This window comes from Adelges cooleyi, unplaced genomic scaffold (genome assembly GCF_023614345.1).
Source record: "Adelges cooleyi isolate 19-005CV unplaced genomic scaffold, UGA_ACOO_1.1 ACOO_flye_CR_arks_rails_tigmint_CR_PRNA_2, whole genome shotgun sequence".
NCBI classification, from domain to species: Eukaryota; Metazoa; Arthropoda; class Insecta; order Hemiptera; family Adelgidae; genus Adelges; species Adelges cooleyi.
In genome coordinates this window covers 6,067,248-6,089,304 of record NW_026095860.1, presented here as the reverse complement: position 1 = coordinate 6,089,304, position 22,057 = coordinate 6,067,248, and the positions used below count along the sequence as shown (strand labels likewise).

At 30.7% G+C, this 22,057-nt stretch overlaps 1 protein-coding gene across 3 annotated transcripts in view; it reads left to right on the top strand.

The window, feature by feature from the left end:
- LOC126833920 (cAMP-dependent protein kinase type I regulatory subunit) overlaps positions 1-22,057 on the top strand; it is a 77,001-nt gene that overhangs the window by 6,849 nt on the left and 48,095 nt on the right. The window contains exon 1 of one of the 3 annotated variants that reach the window (XM_050565512.1): positions 6,709-7,223. The exons of the other annotated variants lie outside the window; for them this stretch is intronic. Coding sequence (XP_050421469.1) covers positions 7,209-7,223 — 15 coding nt within the window. The 5' untranslated portion in view covers positions 6,709-7,208. Of the gene's footprint in view, positions 1-6,708; positions 7,224-22,057 lie in introns of those variants that run through there. 3 annotated transcript variants of the gene reach the window in all.

Below are 22,057 nucleotides of genomic sequence, written 5' to 3'. Positions count from 1 at the left end.
TTCCATTGTTCAACGAGTTATAGCGATTTTCTACAAAAAAAACTTGACGGGAAAAACTCTCAAGGTTTTAGTACAATTTTTTTTTCCAATGAAAAGCGTGTATAGAATATATTCATATACATAACCAACAATATGTGTTTAGACGTTTAGTTTTTCTCTGAGTAACTCATTCATAAATTATAAAAACGTTACCACTAGATAGCAGCATGCTATAGGACATAATAATAAAATGAAATATACTAAAGTCAAGATAAATGGACACCAATAGTTAAGTTACTAGTAGACAGCAGTCTTTCTATCTAAATAGTACAACATTTTGTTTTACTTAATTATGTAAACTGTTTACTAATATTGATCAATATAACAAAGTTCCATTAATACGTCATAATAATATCAATAAAGAACAATAATTTTGATATCTTTTCACATTGTCATAGTCATCAAATTATAATGACACTGTAGCTTTTATAAACAAATTATAAAGTGCAGTTATCATTCATGAACATCATTTCCTAACTCTGATTAAAAGTTATAATATTACCTGCAATTAAATTTAGGTTACTAATTTTCTCACGATCTAGTATTAAATTGTACTGTTGTTGGAAATTCATACAGTTAAATCTAACGACATCGGTGTGATGATTAGTGTGAATACCATGAGATGGTTATAACTTTAAAAAAAAAATCATTAGAATTCCCTAGGTGTTATTGTGGTGGTGTGTTTTTAGATTTATTTTTCTTGCAAATGTATGGTTTTTATCAAAGGTTTAAAGTTTAGTAGAACGAATCGTCGGTTTTAAAAGAACTAAATCAATATGATTTTACGGATCATTACTAAAAAAAAAAGAACACAAAATAAGTGTGCCGAATAATAGGGAATGGATTCCGATTATAGGAACGTCGTATAGACACGTTAAATAAACTTATTCTCTGTGAAAAACACTTAATTATATCAAAAGGTTTATAAAAAAATGTACGATAATAACTAAATAAATGTATTCGAAGTAGGTACTATATATTATGCTGTATGAAGTTATTATCCCAGTGGTTAAAGCTTATGTATTTTATAATACTCGGTTTTTAAGTTTTTTTTTACTGTTGTAATAAAAAAATAATGGTCTGATCGATACGATAAAATATATTTTTGTTTTTAACTCCCCGAAATCGTAAACCTACGTGACTGTGTCTCTGTTCTGAACATTGATGGCACACAACTTCCTATCTATAATTTAATTCGTTACACAAAATCATACAGAACATGATATTTTATTGGCGTAGGTAATCATCAGGAGTGTTGTAGACTTTAGTGTCTTTATAGTACCGTGTAAAACAGGACTCTTGAGTAAGAATAATCATGGTGGATTTTTTTAAACGGCTTTTTCTCATCACTATTCCACTCGCACGCTTTCTACTGTATCAGCTATATATCTACACAGTATACGAACAGCTTTTTCAAATATTTCTGGGACGTTATGACTCATATCCCAAAATATCAAATTAGTTTTCGGACATATTTTTTTACCATCACATGATAGGTGTAGTATCATAAATAAGTTGTATAGCTTTTAATCAACTTTGCGCGGACACGGCGGTTTTTGAGCTGGCACTTTTCGAGATATCTTCAAACAACAATTTACTGTGATAGATATATTTATGTATGATAATTTATATGTTAGTATTGTAATTGTTCTCATTCATACTATAATGACCGATAGACTCATGGCGTGATGTAATTGTCAAATCACAGTCGACCTTTATACTGGTGTTGACCGTTTCCTACATCCAGACATGTGACCATCTAACCGTGGCTAACCGAAGGAGAACTGAGCTGTACGAAACTATAATTTGACAAAGGCCCGTCTTTAACGAAAGTAAAACGTCGTATTTGATTCGGTCCGTTCATTTATCCAAAATTTATAGTCGCCTCAAAGTTGTTTTATAAAAAACCTCTAATTTTTTTCTCATTTAACTTGTTTGATTATTGTTTATCTAGTATTTTATACATTTAGGCAAATGCTGTATTTTCTTTTTAGAACACGTTTTACAGTAAGATGGTTTAAGTTTTACTTCGAAAATGTTCGAACAGGCATCAATTTTTAGTTCGATCTAGTCGAGTGTATATAATAATATGATGGGCCATGTCATTTTTTTCCTGATCGGCTATCGTGTTATTAAGAGGTATGCTCATGCTGACAGTATAAAGTTGTACACATGATATCTAGATAACAGATAAAAAAAGTCATTCAATAGTTCGAAACTTTGATTTATTATTATTTTGTTTTGATGTAACTTTTAGCATATTGAAAAATGTATATCTCTTTCTGTACATTTCAAATGTGATTTTACATTAGCAGCACGCTATTTCCGTCAATGTTACCAGTGTCGTGTTCTGCTATAAAAATATTTGAGCGATTGAGGGTAATCAAATATTTATCTCGAATAAACATTTTTATACGGGTTAAAAACAAATTTGGAAATGGTTCATAATATTATGTGTAAAATAATTGAGTTGTTTAAATATTTTTCCAGTTTTTGCAAATCCTCCATTTTGGCTAATTTCTTATTGGATACCTACTTGGACTTTGAATCAATGTAAACGCGGAATTGACATTTTTTTGAAACTATATTTTATGATTCGATTAAATTTGGAATCGGTGACTCCCAACCCTACTTGCCTTTAAACCACCATCACGCATATCAACACTTGTCCAACTGTGCTGACTAGGTTTGAATTCGTTTGGTCTATGATATCAGTTTTATGAACCTGAGCCAGGTTCACAAACATGCGCTTAAAATGTATTGCATTAAATTTGTATGATATTATAATAGGGCGTTTTTTTTTTTTTGGTTGCCCCAGGGTGACAAATTTCTAAATACGGTCCTGGCATAAATATAGACCCTTTCTATTCGATAGTTCTAAATTAATCAATACCAAGTAAAATAGATTCTAGAATATTGAATAAAAAAACAGCGATTCTGATTTTATTTGTTCAAAATTTATCTTCTCCAAGCTAAACCGTTTCCAAAATAATTTCGATTCTAATAATTATGTCAATTAAAAATGAGCAAGATTCAAAGATACTTAGATTCAAACAATTTAGCGTTCACAATGATATATTTTGAAGTTTTTGCATGCATTGAGCACCAAATTTGTAAAAGTATGTTTAACACATATATTTATGTTGAATAAAATATTAGTAATGATAACAAATTTGAAACTTTCATAATACAAAATAAATTCGTATATATATATATATATATATATATATATGTGTGTTTCTTCTACTCATTTATGTCGTGGTGGTTTGAGATTGTACATATGGAATGACGTTTTTAATTAAATAATGAAAGACTGATAAATTACTTTTTAGCGATAAGAGGAATATATTTTCATCGTTTTTAGAGTTTAAAATGTATACCAGCGATACGTTTTTTAGTTGTTGTTATGGTGTTTAACGCGTTGCATGATGTTTTATTCAAACAAGACTACCGAGTGATGGTTCACACAATTATTTATCTATATTTTTATGCGTGACCCAAAATTAAAACCGTTCTCAAACAAACCGAATCCGTCGTAACACAAAAAGCTCATTTAAATAACTAATTATTACTGTTTGTCTATGTATTATTTCGTGATATTTCTCGTACTCAATGAATTGTTGTATACAAAATGAGATCAAAAGTTTTGATATTGAAATGCTGTTGTGTAAACGTTGTATTATATATTAATAATTTTTGATAACACTAATTTAAATATAGAAATTCAGTCTAATTAACTAAAATATTTATTATATTCTACAAAATGATTTCGAGGACTCAAGTTATAATCAATTTTGCTTTAACAAGGCTTTGCTGTTAGAAAATAATGATTTATGAGTTTTCCGTGACCTTTTTTACTGATATAAGCTTTTTTTATTCGATATGTATCACCATCACATTCATGTAGTTTATTAAAATTTAAAAAATACACTGTACAGATGGGATTAGTTTATAAGTATAGTTGTTTTTTAACACAAGTTATATTATGTATGTACCTATACAGTTTGTTGCTCTTAAAAAAGTTTTATTAAATAAATATTACATTTCCTTACTTTAACTGATCTAATAAATGTATTTTTAACAACGTTGAGAATCTCTTAAAACCCCATACAATTTTTGTTAATTTTACACCCTTTATGACTTCCTTACGCTGTCGCGTAAAAACGTTACGAATTAAATAATAATTTGTCATACCGAAGCTATTAATTATAATCCATAACCATTAATAAAAGTTTAAAACTTTTGTTCGAAATAACTATAAGCTGACTAATCCTGACGTGTCCCCGTGTTGTTTAGCCACTAGCGCATAACGTAAACAAGTTAAAACAAAATATTAAAAGGGCAAAAAAAATTAATTCTGTTTTTGACCGATTTCCCTTTGATTAATGTAAGTTTCCTTTTGATTGCACACATATATTTCTGTCACTAGGTTTTTCAAAATTATAATACAACTTCGTTGTACAAGCTCGTTGTTCAATGTAGTGGCTCCCTCTCGAATGAACGCGAAAATATTTTCATTAAAATCACCGAAATGCCCGCCTATTTGTCCCTAGTAAGTCTGCACAACAGCAGTTTTATAATTATATATTATATTTTAAAAAGGAAAATCAATATCGTGCCATAATATGAACAAAAGAAGGTGAATATAGAATGTCCTATACACCAGTTCTCACATCTATAGTATATAGGTATATAGTATGCTTTTACTACTCCAATTTTACGACCATAGATCTTTTCTACTACATAATTCATTGCCGTTGTCATCGTTATCTCCAGTTTTTGACCAATCGTGCACACGCGGTTGTTTTCTCTTACTGTTGCAATGTTCAACAATATCACTACAATCCACTTATACAGTTAGACTCATGTCAAATTCTGTCCCTGCTTACTGCGCTGTAATCGTACCCTGTGGGCGAGGGTTGATACTTGTAAGTTATATGAACCATGGTAATAATAATAATAATATACACCCGTTAGTTTAATTAGATCCTCTACATAAAATGACAATCGTCTCTGTACATAATATATCTGTGTATAATAAACTTATCTATACTGCACCTGGTAACACAGAGAGCCGTATTTGCAGAGTGAGGCTAATGCTTGAGTACAAATGTCTAGAATATGAAGAACGTGTTATCTTTGTATCGAGTATTATTTTTTGTTGTATTATATTTGCCATAAACAACGTGGGAATAAAATCACACTTGACTTTCAAGTGTGCATCTTGTACGATTTTATTTTTTTTATAAGTATTTGCCATTGGTATTAAGCCCCCTCACCCCCCAGTTCTGGCTATTCATTAAAAGACAACAAAAAGGAAATTTTTAACAAAAAACTTCTAAAATATAATTTTGATTATGTTTGTTTTATTTTTGAGCAAATTTATAATATCTTTAGGGGTTAAAATTTTTGAGTTACAGCCATTTTGATAATGAAAAACTAAGAGAATAGAGAAAACATAACGTAGAGTGATTGGGGGGTATCAATCATTTTTAAAGTAAGTGATATTTTATTTACAAAATTACCCTTCTTTATTTAACTGTATTGTCATTAATTGATTTTCAAATAAAATCTGACGTACATTGAAAGTTAAAAGCTTTTAAAAGTTTTGGAGCGAGGAGATGTAGTAGGTAATATGATTTTCATCTACTCGTTCCACTCCACCATAAAAACATATCATAATGTTTAGTTGTTCCCTTAAACTCATTGACTATAATAATAATTGAACCTACTTGTAAGTTGTAACTTGAAATTTGTTCAGCTGAAATATAATTACAGATTCAATTGTATAGGATAAATTAATGTAAAGTAAAATTTTGATCACTGTGCATAAATATAATTTTCCAATTTTCTACTCATAAATTTGTTGCATATGATAAATATTATATTAGGACCTACCTATAATATTGTGAAAAATTAATGTTTTAAAAATAATTTGTTTTTATTCTGAAAACTGTATGATGTACCTAATATTAAACATGTGCTAAATTTCATAAATATAGACAATATTAAAATTAAAAAAATACTGTCCAAATTTTACCTAAGTTTTTGTAACTTTTTAAACTAAGTGGGAACTATAAGGTTAAAGAATACATTGTCTAAAAACATTTTAGTTAAATAATTTTTAAAAATTAATGTTAATTTATTTTTGCTTGCAATAAATTGTGATTATGTAAACCATAATTTTTACCTGTTTTACATTTCATAAGAAAAAGTGATCCGTTATTTATATAGATTATTTTTTTATCTAGATAAAAACAATATGTGTTTTAGGTTGTATTATCTAGATAATTTAATTATTTTTACACGACACTGTCAACTCGGTCACCCCGTCTGACCGGCTGCATATTACTTGCATCCCAAAAAAAAACCTCACTTACTGAAAATAATCTCGGACGCAAGTAGTATGCACCGGCCTGATGTAATTGCTATAATATGTTATGATTGTAATTAATATTATTGTAAGATCGCACGTGTCGTCGTCCGTCTCCCGCGCTCGCTTCGTCCGCCTGGTGGCGCTACCAAAGGCGGTTAAAAGCTCATCCGCCGCCGCCGCTGCAATTGGGGGCGTCGCGTCCTCCATAAAGTTCCCCCTACCTCCCGCAGCCGCGTTCACCGCCAGCCCCCGTGGCCGTCACAAGCGCCGCGCGCGCACACACACGTACGCGTATCGCAACTGAGTCCGCTGCCACAGCTCTCGTTTATACCTTACGTACGTGTGCCGTTACACTATCGCTCGTTGTCGTCTCGTCACCACAGTCGCCCTTACACCGATGCCGCGTCGTTGCAGTGCCGTCGATATCTTATCATTGTACGTAAAACGCGACGGGTAAAACGGCACCAAATCCGTTAACACAAAAACGTGTGTTAACATCCGGTTTATATAAAAATAAGGAACTTCGTTCCAAAAGAAGTTTTAATTTTCGTCCAACCCTTTTTTAAATTTTAATTTTTTCTAAAGAATTTCTTCCGTTTTGAAAATCGTGTTCCGGAATACAATTATAATTGTCTATTAATTTATTGATTGGTTATAAAAAAAAAAAGTAATAATAATAAAACATACAAACAGCAGTCGAGCCATCTCAAAAAAAAAAAAAAAACAACTACCTATATCGTTGTAATTTTTATGACACCGTCAATTTCCGTTTAAACGCACACACTACTCCACCATGTCGGCCACTAAGGTACTGATCGTAATAATAATAATTAATAATAATAAAAATAGTAATAATAATTGCTAATAGTGTAATAACAATAATATAATCATAAAAAGTACAGGAGAAGGGGTGATGTTAACTTTTTATCACAGAGGATATAAAACCACGTACTTACGTGGACGTCACACAGCAGTAAATTTTGGAGTAAAACTAGTAATTATTTCTTAAGCTTTTCTAATTTTTTTTGTAATAGTCGTTAAGTTTTTAAATTTCGGAAATATATTCTATAAGAAACAACATTATTCACTTTATGTCGTCGGTTTTTTTTATAGCATAATTTATTTTATTTAACAAAAAGTCAAATTGTATGTGAATGGTTATCTAATTACAGTATAAAAAAAAAGCCACCAATGATGTACGCCGTGTACTATTTTTGTTTTTTTAAATATTTAATTTCTTAACTATGTATATATTATAACCACAAGTTAACAACCAGTCGTTGTAAAGAAAATGTTGAAAATAGAGACTGTGATAAAATTTAAATCTTCCCATGAAGCATCCTCATTGCTCTACTAATAAAATCATATTTTTTAATATTTGTTAAAATGTTCTCTTTTGTTATTGTATACAATTATTATTTTATTTACTGATTTTGATCAAATTATCTTTGCCCTTCGTTTTTATGGCGTTCTCTTAAAACAACAACAAACAAGCTTTTTCGACTTAACATACTATAAAATTATTATAAATTAATTGTTACCATTCAGCGTAAACAAGTTTCAACCGCTTCTGCAGAACAATTTTAATGAAAAATGGGACTTATCCATTATTTACCCTGTACTCTTTCTGTTGTGTTAAAGTTCTTTGTTATTTTTGGATAAAATAAGGCCGAGCGATATAAATACTCGTGAGATCAACGCCAGACGTAAGGGTTATTAATATCTCGCTGAGAAGGATTTAACGTATAACGTGTGTCGCACGGCGGGCATGGTCCAGCTGACCTATGGTCTTGGCGTGCAGTACATATATAAGTCCCGAGCTTATGAGTTGTGTAGGTCCTCCGAATACATGAGTAAATGGGCCTGAGGTCTAAGTATAACGGCTGGTGGTAGTTGGACCAAAGTTGTGCATAGTTGGCTAACATAATCAATGTTTAACGACTACCGCGGATATCGCTAATAATACGTTGTCATTTAATATCCATATTTCCTATTTAGTTATAGTTTATGAGCGTATTAATATTACATTTACCACGTACCCGTGTTATGATCACTGCCAACAAGCAAGTAACTTGTTTTTCTAGATTATCAAATTCTTTCAGCGAACACTGAGAGTAGTTTTTTATGGTGGCTTATTCGGACCAGGCCGATCCCTAATGATTAGACCTGAGCGTGTGAATCCTATCTACTAATATTGTAACGAGCTTATAACGAGTTATAGTTATTTACTGTGCAGACGTGCAACCATTACTTTATATGGAACGCAGATGACATATATATATATAATTATTCTACAGTCGTCGTGTAGGTTTACAGACTAAAAGCTATAATTGAGTATATTTAATTATAACAATAAAGCAGTGTTTTCATATTGTATGTGTATGTTTCTGGTTCTTAAAGGGAGCATAGTTTCGTTTGACCGTAATTATTGTATAGCACTATTTTTTCAAACTAAAATCACGATGAGGTGTGAACTTCTTTTGTGTAAAGTGTAGATGCTACTCTATAGACCATACGCATACATTTTTTAACTCAGCATGACCACCTAAAATCATAGCGCAGTCTTTGAAGTAGGTACAATTCAAACACATATATACATATATATATATGGTACATCTTTTATGCATATGTTTTGGTAGGTCCTTTTTACTTACTGGTAGCTTTTTTTTACCTGACCAATCATGATACAGTATTTGATATTAATAGGTTTTGTGTTTGTCGTCAGTGAACAACTGATTTTAATTGTATCCGAGTAAAAAGCAAAACAGAAAATAATTGAGGTCCAAAATACAGATCGTGCAAAAATGGTATCGTTCAATAAAACTTACGGTCTGGCGTTGAATAATGCACGAGTTTTGGGTAAAGCTTTTTTTTCTTCATTGCCTGCTCTTGTCAGTGTACGAAGATACGTTAGAAAAGTTATTGCGCCAGCACCGTTGTATATGAGGAGGTTTTTAATAAAATCAAAAACTGGTTTCAACCCATGAACTAGGTTTAGACATTTATAGAAAGCTACTTACCCGCATATAATAATATATTGTATTGTATCTTATTACTGACAAGTGTAAACGCATTTAATTGACCTTTTTTTTATAACGGTTCAAGATAACTTATTCGCGGTGGACATTTTCAGCACACTCGTTAATATAATATTCTTACGTACGGGGCAGTCCGAATTGAAAAGGATCAAAAGACAATAACGACTTAAGCCGATTTTGGGGAGGAAAAACATACACTAGTACAACCACTTTCAAAAGTTCTTAAAATGTTTTTAAACCGAAGTTCCGTACCGGTATAATGTCTTAAACAGACGGTAATAATAATAATAATAATATTATTATGTATAAGGTTTTTTGAATTGTATTCTTCTTAAACTTTTAACGAATATCTTTATTGTAGTGTACATATTTGTGGACGTATATATGTAATGTTATGTGAATTCAGACATATGTTTGTTCACACTCGAGCCGTTAGTGTTCAATTCCGCCCCTATTTTGTCTGCGGCTCAATTAAGCTATAGTACGCGTGAAAAATTACCGTCGTGATGGTTGGTTACCGTTAAAAAACTACTCTTATAACTTAAATGCATTTATTCGGCCGATATTAATGGATTGGAAACTGTTAATGGTATCGCATTCATTTTTATCGTATGTCCGCCAAATGGTTTATTTGAAGTGGTGTAATAGATTTAGGGGTTAGGTCGGACACCGCAGAGTTATCGCGTGCGTTAAAAGTTCATAATCTCATATTCATCAAGTTCCATGTTCGCCGGCGTTTTGAGCGAACTCACATAAGGGTTGTTGTTTTTATATTAGGTATATACGCTATGTACATGCTATATTGTATAACAGCGATGAAGCGCGTGTCACTATTATGTATCTCCATAATAAAATTGTTGTCGGTGTTTGAATGCAAATTATCGATTTTATTTTTATAATTTCAATATTTTTTTTTTTTTTAACTAGTTTGAAAAAGGTTTTATATTGTTTCCACACACGAGGCTTATAAAAGTTCCAATATTAGTAATGTTTAAATATTTATATTTAGTAATGTTTAAATATTTAAATATACATACAGCTTTCGTGTATGCGAAGGTTACTATAATCGTTCAAAGCGCTTATAATGAGAAATAAGCTAACCTATTAAACTCAATGATTTTTGAATTGATTAATATTGTCGAAGCTCTTCTATTTCTATACGTCTTATCTCACACAAGTAATCGCGCTTACAAATTTATCTATCCTTTATTATTATTTTTTGTAATTTCTGCACACCAATGCAGAAATTGTTGTTGTATGCGTACAACCATCGCTAGGAAAAAAATATGTAGCAACGCGACGCTATATAGGATTATAATGAACCATGTCACCGTTAATGTGTAGGGACTGTGTATATGGAATACACAGTACACTTTACAGTTGTTGTCGCTCCTACACCAACTTGCGTGTCCTTTACCTTTTTTTTTCATACTCTCTTGAGACTTGTCATAGCGGCTTTTGACGTGGTCCCCTTTTCTACCAGCTTTATGTAATAAAGTTCTATACTAGGGGTTTTCTTTGTTTTTTTTTAATGTTTCTACAGTTGTATTTTTAAAGCTATAACAGTAAGTCCTAGTAAATAAAAAAAAATCATTGAGCGTTCTTTTTATTTAAAAAAGCTAAACAGAAAATTCTACTTTTATATAGAAATTAACCATTTCTATAGTGGCACTTTGTACAAGTCACGCCATCGGTACCGAAATTATCATTTATTTACCTCGATTTAATAAAACAAATAAAGGCCCTTTTTCCTAGTGACTGTCTCATTTGTTTTATCTGTATAATATATTATCATTCCGTTAATACTCCGTGGATGAATATTATGCCATAAAGTTCAAACTGACATTAAAAAGAACAAAACTTTTATCTATAAAAAGGTCTGAATCTGACTTTCAACGAACTTTTATTTATCATATTTAACTTTTGAAACGACTCGTTTTTTGTATTTCTTTACTGACCTAAACTTGCTTTATGCCATTTACAAATACTACATATTATATTAAATAATGATAAAAGAAGTATTAACGATTGGTTTGTTTAAAGTGATGTGATTATTCATGTACCTATTATAATATGTCAAACCAGAAGTGACCATTTTTTGAAAAGTTATATACTCTATGGCTATATTGTATGTTTAACGCTAAATGATTTTGTTCATTGGCAACATGGATAAATAATTTACTGCTATCCATATTATATCATAAAGTTTGAATAACTTTGTAAATATATTAATATTATAAGTTAATTTAATAATTTCAACATATATTTCGCGATACACAACAAACTCACCATTTTTTTTTATCGCAGCATAAACATTTCAGGCGAGCTGCCACCTAAAATTACTTCAATTTATTCTGACATTGGCCAGTTTAATTTTTGTACAAAAAGAGTTGTTGAAATTCAAACTTTAACCTTCAGTTGATTTAATGTCTAATTAAATTTATGACGTTATTAGGTAGGTATGTAGTCTAAAGAAGTGAAATAAATAATTCAAACCTGTTTATTTTTACTGTTACCGCGACACTTTAGAAAACTAGGTACATAAATACACTAAAGACAATTAGTTTTTGTCTCGTGTATGTATGTTATACAGATTTTTGTCCGCTACTTATACAAAGTCAGGTATGCGAAATGCTTGTTCGTGGGTCTTAATGGAATATTTTTGTAAATATATAATATTATAGGAAGGGAAAGTATGCTGATGTTTAGCAGAGTCTCTAGAGAATGCGTGAAAATATGTCTCTCGTTCAAACCTACAACCTTTATACATTGTATTTAATAATGTATGAACAATTGAAATTAATTTAAAAAAAATCAACGTTCTGGTTATTGAAAACATACTGAAAATACAAAATTTTCCCGATGAGTACGTACCCTACATAATATACATTATATAGACATTTAGTATATAATAAAAGGTTATTGCGCAACTGTAACTTGTTTAGAGTGACTAGGCTGTGTGTTAGGTACCTATGCGGTAGATTCACGCCAGAAGGAAACCAGTTAAGTACTCTATACCTTCTCAGTTAATAATCATTGGATAAACCATAAAAACCAGTACAAGTCATACGTAGTAAAGCTCGTCAATTTGATAGAAATTGCAAGTGATAAATGTTTTGATATAAAGTTAAAATGATCAACCCGATCACATATCGATGTAAATGCGTTTATGAAAACAGTTGTTGCTGATGTGTACTAATAATATTATATTAACGGTGGGGATTTTTTTCCCTTTGCAAATCTCCCGCGAGTACGGTGTATGTGTTATTTTTTGAAACAAGCCGTCCACCATTATCAATCACCCTTCAAACATAAACGATTATACTCTGTGCTGTTGAACGTCGATTTTCTCTCCTTTATCATCGGTGGTCCATCATTTGACATCCTCTCTCATCTATACATTAGTAGTATTACCGTTTAGAACGAATCTCGCACGTCGTCCCACACCTGCATCAGTATCTGTAAATTAATATTAACAATAATAATTTTTACAGCGCGCGGTACATGATCATCGCCGACCGCCCTGACAATAATAAAGACTAATAAAAAAATACATATATAATATGCGTATACATTATAGTGGCCGCTTTTGTACGACTAACGAATATAATTAATAACAATGATGTTGAAATTTCGTTATTGTTATTAATGACCCAGATAAAGGTTTATTATTGTTGTTATTATTTTTTAATAACAACGATAATTACCGAGCCACATCAAAGTTACAGTGTGTTTAATAATATAATGTGTGCACGGCTTTAGAAAACGTCCATTCAGCCGTCGAAAAGCTTTTTAAACGTTGACGTGTCGGGTCGTGGTTTGAGGTATCTAGTTTTATTTTTCTGGCATTCTCTACGTGTACACTCTTTATAGCCAAAAACATTTTCAAAAGTACATTATGCGATGCCTTTGAGCTACAAATGCTTATCTTCCGCGCTTTCGTCTTCTGTCTTAGCGAAAGCCCGAGAGACCGATCTTAAATCCGCGGAAAGAGACGTAAACCATAACGTTGGCCGTCTCCACTTGCTCCTTCCCGGGCATCGCTCATATAGACGAATGTCAGCAACGAAGCTCGACTCAGCTTTATTGTATTCCCCAGTAGGACTATTAGTGATATTATTGCAAACTGCCAAATACGTTTTTTTTTTCATTCTCCCCGGGACGTCTTGATAACAACTGAATTCGTCTAAAATTTAAACTGGAACTGTAGTCCCATCGCGAGCAAATTGGAATAACTGCGAATGAAGCCTACTGCTCCTAATGTTATGTAATAGGATTTTTTTTCTTCTACTCTGTAGAAATAATTATATTATATAATATAATTATGGTATGTATTTATGATTACGGTTCGGAATGCGTTGAGCCGCTCGAACGTCGACCACGTACTTTGCGGATAGTGTGCAAGACGTGTTTGCAGCTTCTATTTTTTCTTAACGAATTGGTAAGTGTCTCTGTCTCTGTATTTCACTTACTCATTATTCGTCGTTTAGCAAATTTCTGCGCAGAACTCTCAGAAATAATGCACGAGAACGTGAGAGTGACGGTTTTTCTTTTGGTGTGTCGTAAATCTCAGGCTTTAGAGAGGTAAACGCCGGTGCAATGTTGGTCCAAAAGAAAAAAATATACCGCATGTTTAGGAAAACAAAAACAGACTAGGCCGTTCGTCAAAATCGTAAATCATGGGTTTTAAAGGGCCTCGCACAAGCATTTATTAAGGCGCATTATATAGGCAACATAAAGCTAACATTTGTTAACTCCATTGTGTTAACACGGCAAAGAGGAATCTGTTTTGATATTTAACAGTTTTTTCAAATTTTGTATCACATACAAGCTCTATTTTTCTACAAAAAAATATCAGACAGTACATTTCTATAAATACTCCAATTTAAGTTTAAAAAAAACATTTGAATTTTTCATAACATTTACAATGGCACAATTAAAATTTTTACTGTAGACCACCCGCTTAACGAAGGATTAAAATTATTTTTACTTAAATATTTCTATTTCAACAATTGTAATTTTTGAAGTTTTTAATAATTTTGGTCCTTCTACGTTAAGCTCGGTAATTCTCCAGTCGCTGACGTCAGAACTAGATGAGGAAACCTAAATATGTGACATTTCTTTTATTTTCTTTAAATACTCTGTGCTTTCTTTGTTAAAATTAACTTATATTTATATATAAACCTATAGCTTACTATCTATTTATAATAACGTTTAAGTGTACCGGAAAATACGGTAATATTTTCTAAATGTTTTACGTATGAAAATAATAACAATTACTTATTTTATTTATTTATTTGTCGAAACATTTATTGATTTATGTATACATTTATCTTTGTACTCCGTTTGAACTTGAAACCTTCAAGCGTATTTTTTTTTTTTAGTTTTTTCAGAAATCTACTGATTTGTTGAGTATCCAAACGTAACCTGCAATCACATAATGTACTATGCTTTTATAAATGCAATACAATTATTTGCTTTATATTACCCTTATTTTCTGGTCAGGATATCTAAAATAAAATTAAGGTAAACAATTTTAAAAATACAAAAAGTTAAGTATGCTTAAAACAAAAAAAAGTTGGAATTATTTCCCGAAATAATGGTATTTTTTAAATTCATCGAGTTTCATTGCTTTATAAATGCTAAAAGTTTTGCTCTTAACGGTATTTTTAGTTTTTGTTTGTTTGTTTGATAATTGTTATTGTTATTTCTTACATATTTGGTGTTTAATATTTTATTGACCGACTCAAATTGTCGTACTCATTAGTACTTGTGAATGATCTAATTAAAGTTGACTTAATATAATGACTTATAGTACACAAGTTTTGAATAACAGCTATTCTATACAAGCTATAGTCATTCAAATGTCATGTCTTAATTACCGTTACGTGGAAGTAAAACAAATATAATACGTAATACTAAAAAAAAAAAAATTAAAAATATAACGTCTACTACAAAAGCTATTTAATTTGTCAAAACATTGAGAAATATATTATCTTAAACATAGTGTACCTATCTGTGTGACTGCGCGTTGCGTTACATAATGCGGTATGTATACTTGAATAGGGTTATATGTATTTTTTATATATTATATGAATGAGGCTAACAAGTTATACGACTCAGCAGATTTCTACACTATAACGGCGATAATGGTAATAATAAAAAAGTTCTTAGCCAGATAAAAAAATATTTAGAAAAAAAAATGTGTTCTAAAAAGGGCAATCGTGACTCGCGCGCACTTTCTCGTCTAATTTTTTATGTTTATTCGAATAAAATATCTTAATGAATAACGATTATTTATACAATATAATATAATATATTATACGATACACTTGATATTCTAAGACGATAACGATTAAAATATCTTCATCCAAGTATGTTTTTTTTGTAAATTATGTCTTCAGTACTATTCCGCTATGTGACTGGTGGCGATTTTTTTATTACCACTTGCGGGTACTACTATTTTAAGAGCTAGGTGTATAGTGTATACTTGTAGGCGTGCGAAAAGCAGCTGACCCCCACTAACAGCGATTGGGGTTAAAACTAAAATTGACCCTTAGAACGAGGCCATTTCTTAATTTTCATAGATTTATGTGGTCCAACGTCTATGTTCTTGAAAGTATGCACTCATAAACGCGTGCGACCAATAAATAATTTCTAACTTCTGGCAGCTTACTCCACTAATACAATACAGTGCCATATTACGTACAAAACATTTCTAGAATAGAATTGGGCAATACTCGAATAGAACTTTATCTGAATAACAATGAAAGGTAATTTTAAAATCGTCGTTAGGAAGATCTATCAAACCAGCTCAAAATGTAGTGCATTACCTTCTAAGTGATGATCCAAACTATTAAAATAATATTGAAATGAATAGGTTTGAAATCATTCAATTAATATCTCTACTCGAATAATTATTATGAACAATCGTCTAAACAGTTTGAACATTTTTTCATTTTTTTTTTTCATTTGAATAACATTTTTATTATTTTACCTATTTCTATATTTGAATGAACCCCATTTTACTAACATAAATCACTTTTGCAAATAGTTGAATCAATGTAGTACCTTTTTTTTTTTCTAATTGTTAACTGTAAATTGAATTGTATTGTATTGTATTGTATTGTATCAATAATAGGTACTGTGAACTATTATGATATCTTAAAGATCTTGCCCGATTAGGATAAACTTAAATTAACTTTAGGATCGAATCATATAAATGGTTAGAACGGGTACCTTTTTTTTGTATAAGCTACGAAAGCTGGTTAATTAAAATCAAAACTTTTACTTCGAGTTTTTCTCTTTATTTTCAATGTTTTTACCGAGTTTGGATACTGTTAAAATAATAATTTTTTTTTTGTTTAATGTATCTCATATTATATTAAACACAAATTTCCATGTTAGTATTTTTATGTTTTAGACATTTTCTGCGAACCTATTAGAAGATACCCGATGAACATTACTTTTCAGATTTGAAGTACATCTGTATTTTCAGGACATCATACAAATTTTAATAATAATAAAACACGCCAAAACGTATATGTAACAAAACAAATATTATGTGTGTTGTTGTTAATAAAATGTTCTTCGAATCCATCATCGTTTAGGTGGATTTACCGTTGTCAACTCGGGGCGACCTTTCTGTATGAAAAGAAAACGCTATACTTAACCCCTTTGGCTACAGCTGTGGCAGTGGCGGCGCATTTCCATTCAAACCGCGTGCGCTTCAAGGCTTAGGTTTTGTTATACTTCAGTGAGGTCCCCTGCACGATATCGCGACCGATTTCTCTCACACATTCGGTAAGGTTCTCAACAGTTTCGGCCTGTCACTTGATAATAATTGCATAACGCGTTCAGCTACAATCTGTTAACGACGACCTCGTGTTAGTGTTGGTGTGCGTGCGACGAGAAGTAAAAAAAAATCGAATTTAAAAAAACTTTTGAGCCAAGTGTGTTTTTTAGCGCTCGTGGTTGATTCATTAAGAATAAGACACTGTTTTAAAAATGTAAACGCAGTTTTGAAGTTTTTCCTTTTTAAAACATTTTTGTTTGTATTATTTTAAAATATTATAAAATTACTAAATATTATTAAACTTTTTTAGTATTTTCCGAAGTTCGGTCAATTTTTAAAACTAAATTTTAACTTATACGTTTAACTAACTTTTTAAATTAAAAATAATTTAATAAAATAATATTGAAAAACCTTAACCATCAAAATTATATACTCTAAGCGGAGAGTATATAATTTTTATGGTTAATGGTTTTTAATATTATTTTATTACATATAACCATAAGTTGCTTAAGTTTTTTCTAGTTAAAAATAATTTGTTGACATTTTTTACTGGTCGATAACCAGTTTTGGATAATTACTTTAAAAGTAATCGAAATTTAAAATTTAGAACGGGAGAAAGGGTGGAATGTAGTATCATTTTTGTCTGCGCGCATACTCCTTCTCTTGTTTTATATTTTCAGCTAGTAATTCGTAACTTAAAAAGTTAATTAAATATATACGTTACCATTTAAGTTTTCATAAAAGTTGATCATTCACTAGAAAAAAAAAATTATCATTGTCTATATTGTAAAAATAACATCAACTAAATTGTCTCCTATCCGATCCTATCCTCTCCGAAAAACTACAAAATTATAATATACATATTGTATATAACAATAATAATAAATAATAACACTTGGAATGTTGGCTACCGGGTTTGAAATTATAAATAGAGAAGCCAACTGACGTCATCTGTCTTATATTCTGGCGTATCTATTTAAGGTGTATTCTGCTTTTACGCCACTATGTAAGAAAACGCAACTTTATGCACTCTGGGGGTTATTTGAAGAAAAACAAAGTAATAAATAAAATGGTGTTTTATTTATTGTGTGTGAAAGTGTTGTGTTGTGGGTTTGACGTACAATTAATTATCGTTTAATCAGACGAAATCTGTTTGGTATTTCAAAAATATAATTGAAAAAATTGGAATTCGTTGTATTATGTATTGTGTATTATATATAAAGGTATATGTTGGTCACGAACGTCTGATGTCACCGGTCACGCTATCTTTAGACGCACGTTTTACCCGTTCGCGAAAACCCTATCTTATATCGTTAAAATGTAATTTCAACCAAAGACCCCATTGGTGTTTATACACGGTGATTGGCTAGCTATGGCATGACTAAGCCAATTACACTATTTACGTGAATTTTCTCATCTAAGTTTCCCAATAAAATATTTAAAAAATACATAACACCCACCCCTACAAAACTAATGAATCATACTGGCTTTTATATTTTTTTGTCGACACAACAGTGTTACGCTAAAAATAATGACTAGTTAACTGGTTTAACCTGTCGATAAGAAAACCGTATTGGAAAATGATTAAAAGCTATTTAAAGTTTAAGCCGGGGAAGAGGCATAGTAGTAATATTAACGTATTTTACTTCACCTCTCGCCTTACATTACCATTTTGGTCATAGTTTCCGTGTGCCCCAATGTGAGACGTCTAATTATTGATTTTTACTTTATTAAAAATGTTAACCTTTTAATTAAGTTAAATTAAATTCATGTCCGAAAAGGTTAATACGCTTTTAAAAGGGTGAAATATTTGTCAACGCAATTTTTGGGAAATTAAGTTCAGGTTGTTTTGAGAAAAGGCTACACAAAAAGCTAATTGATAAGTGAGCTATTCTGAAGATTTCTGAAGTTTTTTTTTTACTCTATGGAGTCGCCAATCGTCCAATGTAATCACTCATGCTGCAAATATAAAGTAATTTAAAAACTACACATTTTATACATTGAATTATTAATTTAAATAATTTACCTTAACTGATATATAATTTACATTAAAAAAAAACAGTTATTTACAACTGGATAAGTAAAACAGTTTTTGTTTTAAACTACCTTTTCTATAATAAAATGCTGTTATTAATATTTTAAACGACTTACATCAATAGCTTTTATTGAAAGAAAAATAGTTTTAATATTTAATTGTATAAAATTATTCCAATTTTTCAAACAGCTCACTTTCTAACAACAATATTTTAATATGATGTAGGACCCGTGTCATGCATAAAGTATTACATTTCGCTTGACCGGGCGTGGTAGAATTTATAGTGTTAATTATATTGACGAAAATCAGTCGATGGTTATATTTTTTATAAAGACTCTACATAAGTTGGATGGAGTATAATTAAATAGCAGCCATAAAACATGATGCCAATGTAAAGTTTTAAAACTTGGCACGCTTGACAATTTTATATATTTAAGCTTTTGACATTTTCCCAAAATTAAAAATAACGGTCCTACGTGCAGCTTAGTGGCCAATTATTTAACACAAAACAAACAGTATTTTGTACATTTTTTTGGTACTGAATTTACATTTTATAGTTTTTTTTATACAGGGATGTACTTTAATGGAAATGCTAAGTTTTCCTTAGGTCTTACCAGAATACATTTCTTACGTCTAATAAATATGAATTATGATATTACATAAATGTATTAAGTCATTATATGTCGCTACCCGCGTGCGATTTACCATTACTTAAAAAAAATCATATACTTATTCCACTTTTACACTATAACATAAAATTTTCACTTTAAGTAACTGCTTTAAATGTTGGTTTAATAAAATATAAATAGGTAGAAGATATTATATTACCGTAGAAGGTTGATTGCCTAAACTATCAACAAAATAAATAACTAATGGTATCTTTTAATAAAAAATGAACCAATAATTAAGCATATTTTACCAGTTTTAAATTTTCTAAATAATATTTTTTTGACTACAACAGTTTATTGCATTTTATTAATAACGCATTAAATTAATAACGTTGTGCAAGAGAAATACCAGCGTTAGATGCTTAAAAGAAACCAACATTTTTTATAGCTATTCACCGGCTTATTTTTTATTAATACATATTTTTGCGGTTAAACGGGTGTTTTGGTCATATAATATTTTCAAGGCTTCAAAACCCGGTAGGACTATTTTAGGAATGTTTAACATTTTGGCATATGACACGTCAAAAACTGTGACATCGAGTTAGCTTATTAAATTTCTAATTATATGTTTAATATAATCGTCAAAACAATATTATTACTTTTGGTAGTTTATTCTTGTTAGTTAAAAAAAATGTTTCTGTAAGAATCCTACAATGTTTTGCTATCGTTTGTACAGGGTATATGGTCAACTACACCGCGGTCACTATAATATTATGTTATAATCGTGTTCTCGCGTTTGCCTTTTTCATAAATTATGAATATTAATATAATTATAATTTCTTGAATTATTTATTGCGCTATAAAATCTGTAAAAACGTTTTATCATTAAACAGTAATTCCCTTTAATTATCTTGAATTGATAGTGTTGGCATCCGCATTTCAAAAGTTCTGTCATCTTTGAACCTGCTGAGTTAGGAAAAAGCTTCTTTTAACCGAGGGTTGTTCAGAAAAAAAATCTTCAGTCTTAGAGATGCTATCATCATCATCAAAGAAAGCTATAATAATGGATTCTTTATTCGTCTATACAACATTTCACATATTATCCAACGGGTCTCCATCGGTTAATTGAACTAAAAAAAAAAAGTTAACCTCCTAGTAGCAACTGCTCAGTAATTATAGTGGTGTAAAATAAAAATGACAACAGTTTAAACTCATTTTTGCCGTGCGAGTCCGTGTCTATATCGTTTGTTTATGTGCATGTTTGATCAGTGATACTGATAGGTGTAACTGTATATTTTGTGAATATGATTGCCCAAAATTTGCTTAATTATATACACCCTCTCACCCCCTCACCACCACCATTTTGTTTGTATAGTATTTTTATAATACTACATACTTTTATATTATTTAGGAGGAACTGGATGAGCTTTAGAAAACTACCTTTTTGACAATCAAATTAAACTTAAAATTTTAATTAATCTATTACTAGTTTTTAATAATTTGAAAATTTGACAGTAAAAATGTTTGTACCCTTTCCACATTATGTAATGTTAATATTTACTTATATACAAAGCTTTTTTGTTGATAGTTTATAATAAAAAAAAAGCAAATGGACCTTTTTTTTTCTATGTTTTAGCATTATTTTTAAAATCGTATTTTATTCGTTTTTGTATATTATTTACGTTCTCACGCGTCGCCAATATATTCAAAATAATTGACTACACCCTCTCTGCCGGGGTCGTGAAGTACATATGAGCATGTACTTCACGGCCGTGTGTCGGTCGTGTATCACACGTATTTCAAAAATGGCATAGTACACCGTGGCTCACTCTGTAGCTAGGTCCAGGAGGTGTTGTTGACATAAAACAAAAAAAAAAAAGCCCACAGACAATAAAAAACGGATTGACGTACTTGTCGTTTAAACTGGGGAATTTGTTGATTGTCGGGCAAGGCTAAAGTAGCGAACTCGCGTGTAGACAAATCTGGGATTTTCAAAGATAATTGCAAATGTTATTCAAGAGGTTTAGGAAAAAATATAGTACGTGACACGTGCGGTGAAAGCATAATAACGTACTATGATAAGTGTACCCACCTACCGACTAAGGTCGAATAAAGTGTCTACCCGGCATTATTCAGGACATTATCGGTTGGGAGAAGGTTAAGAAG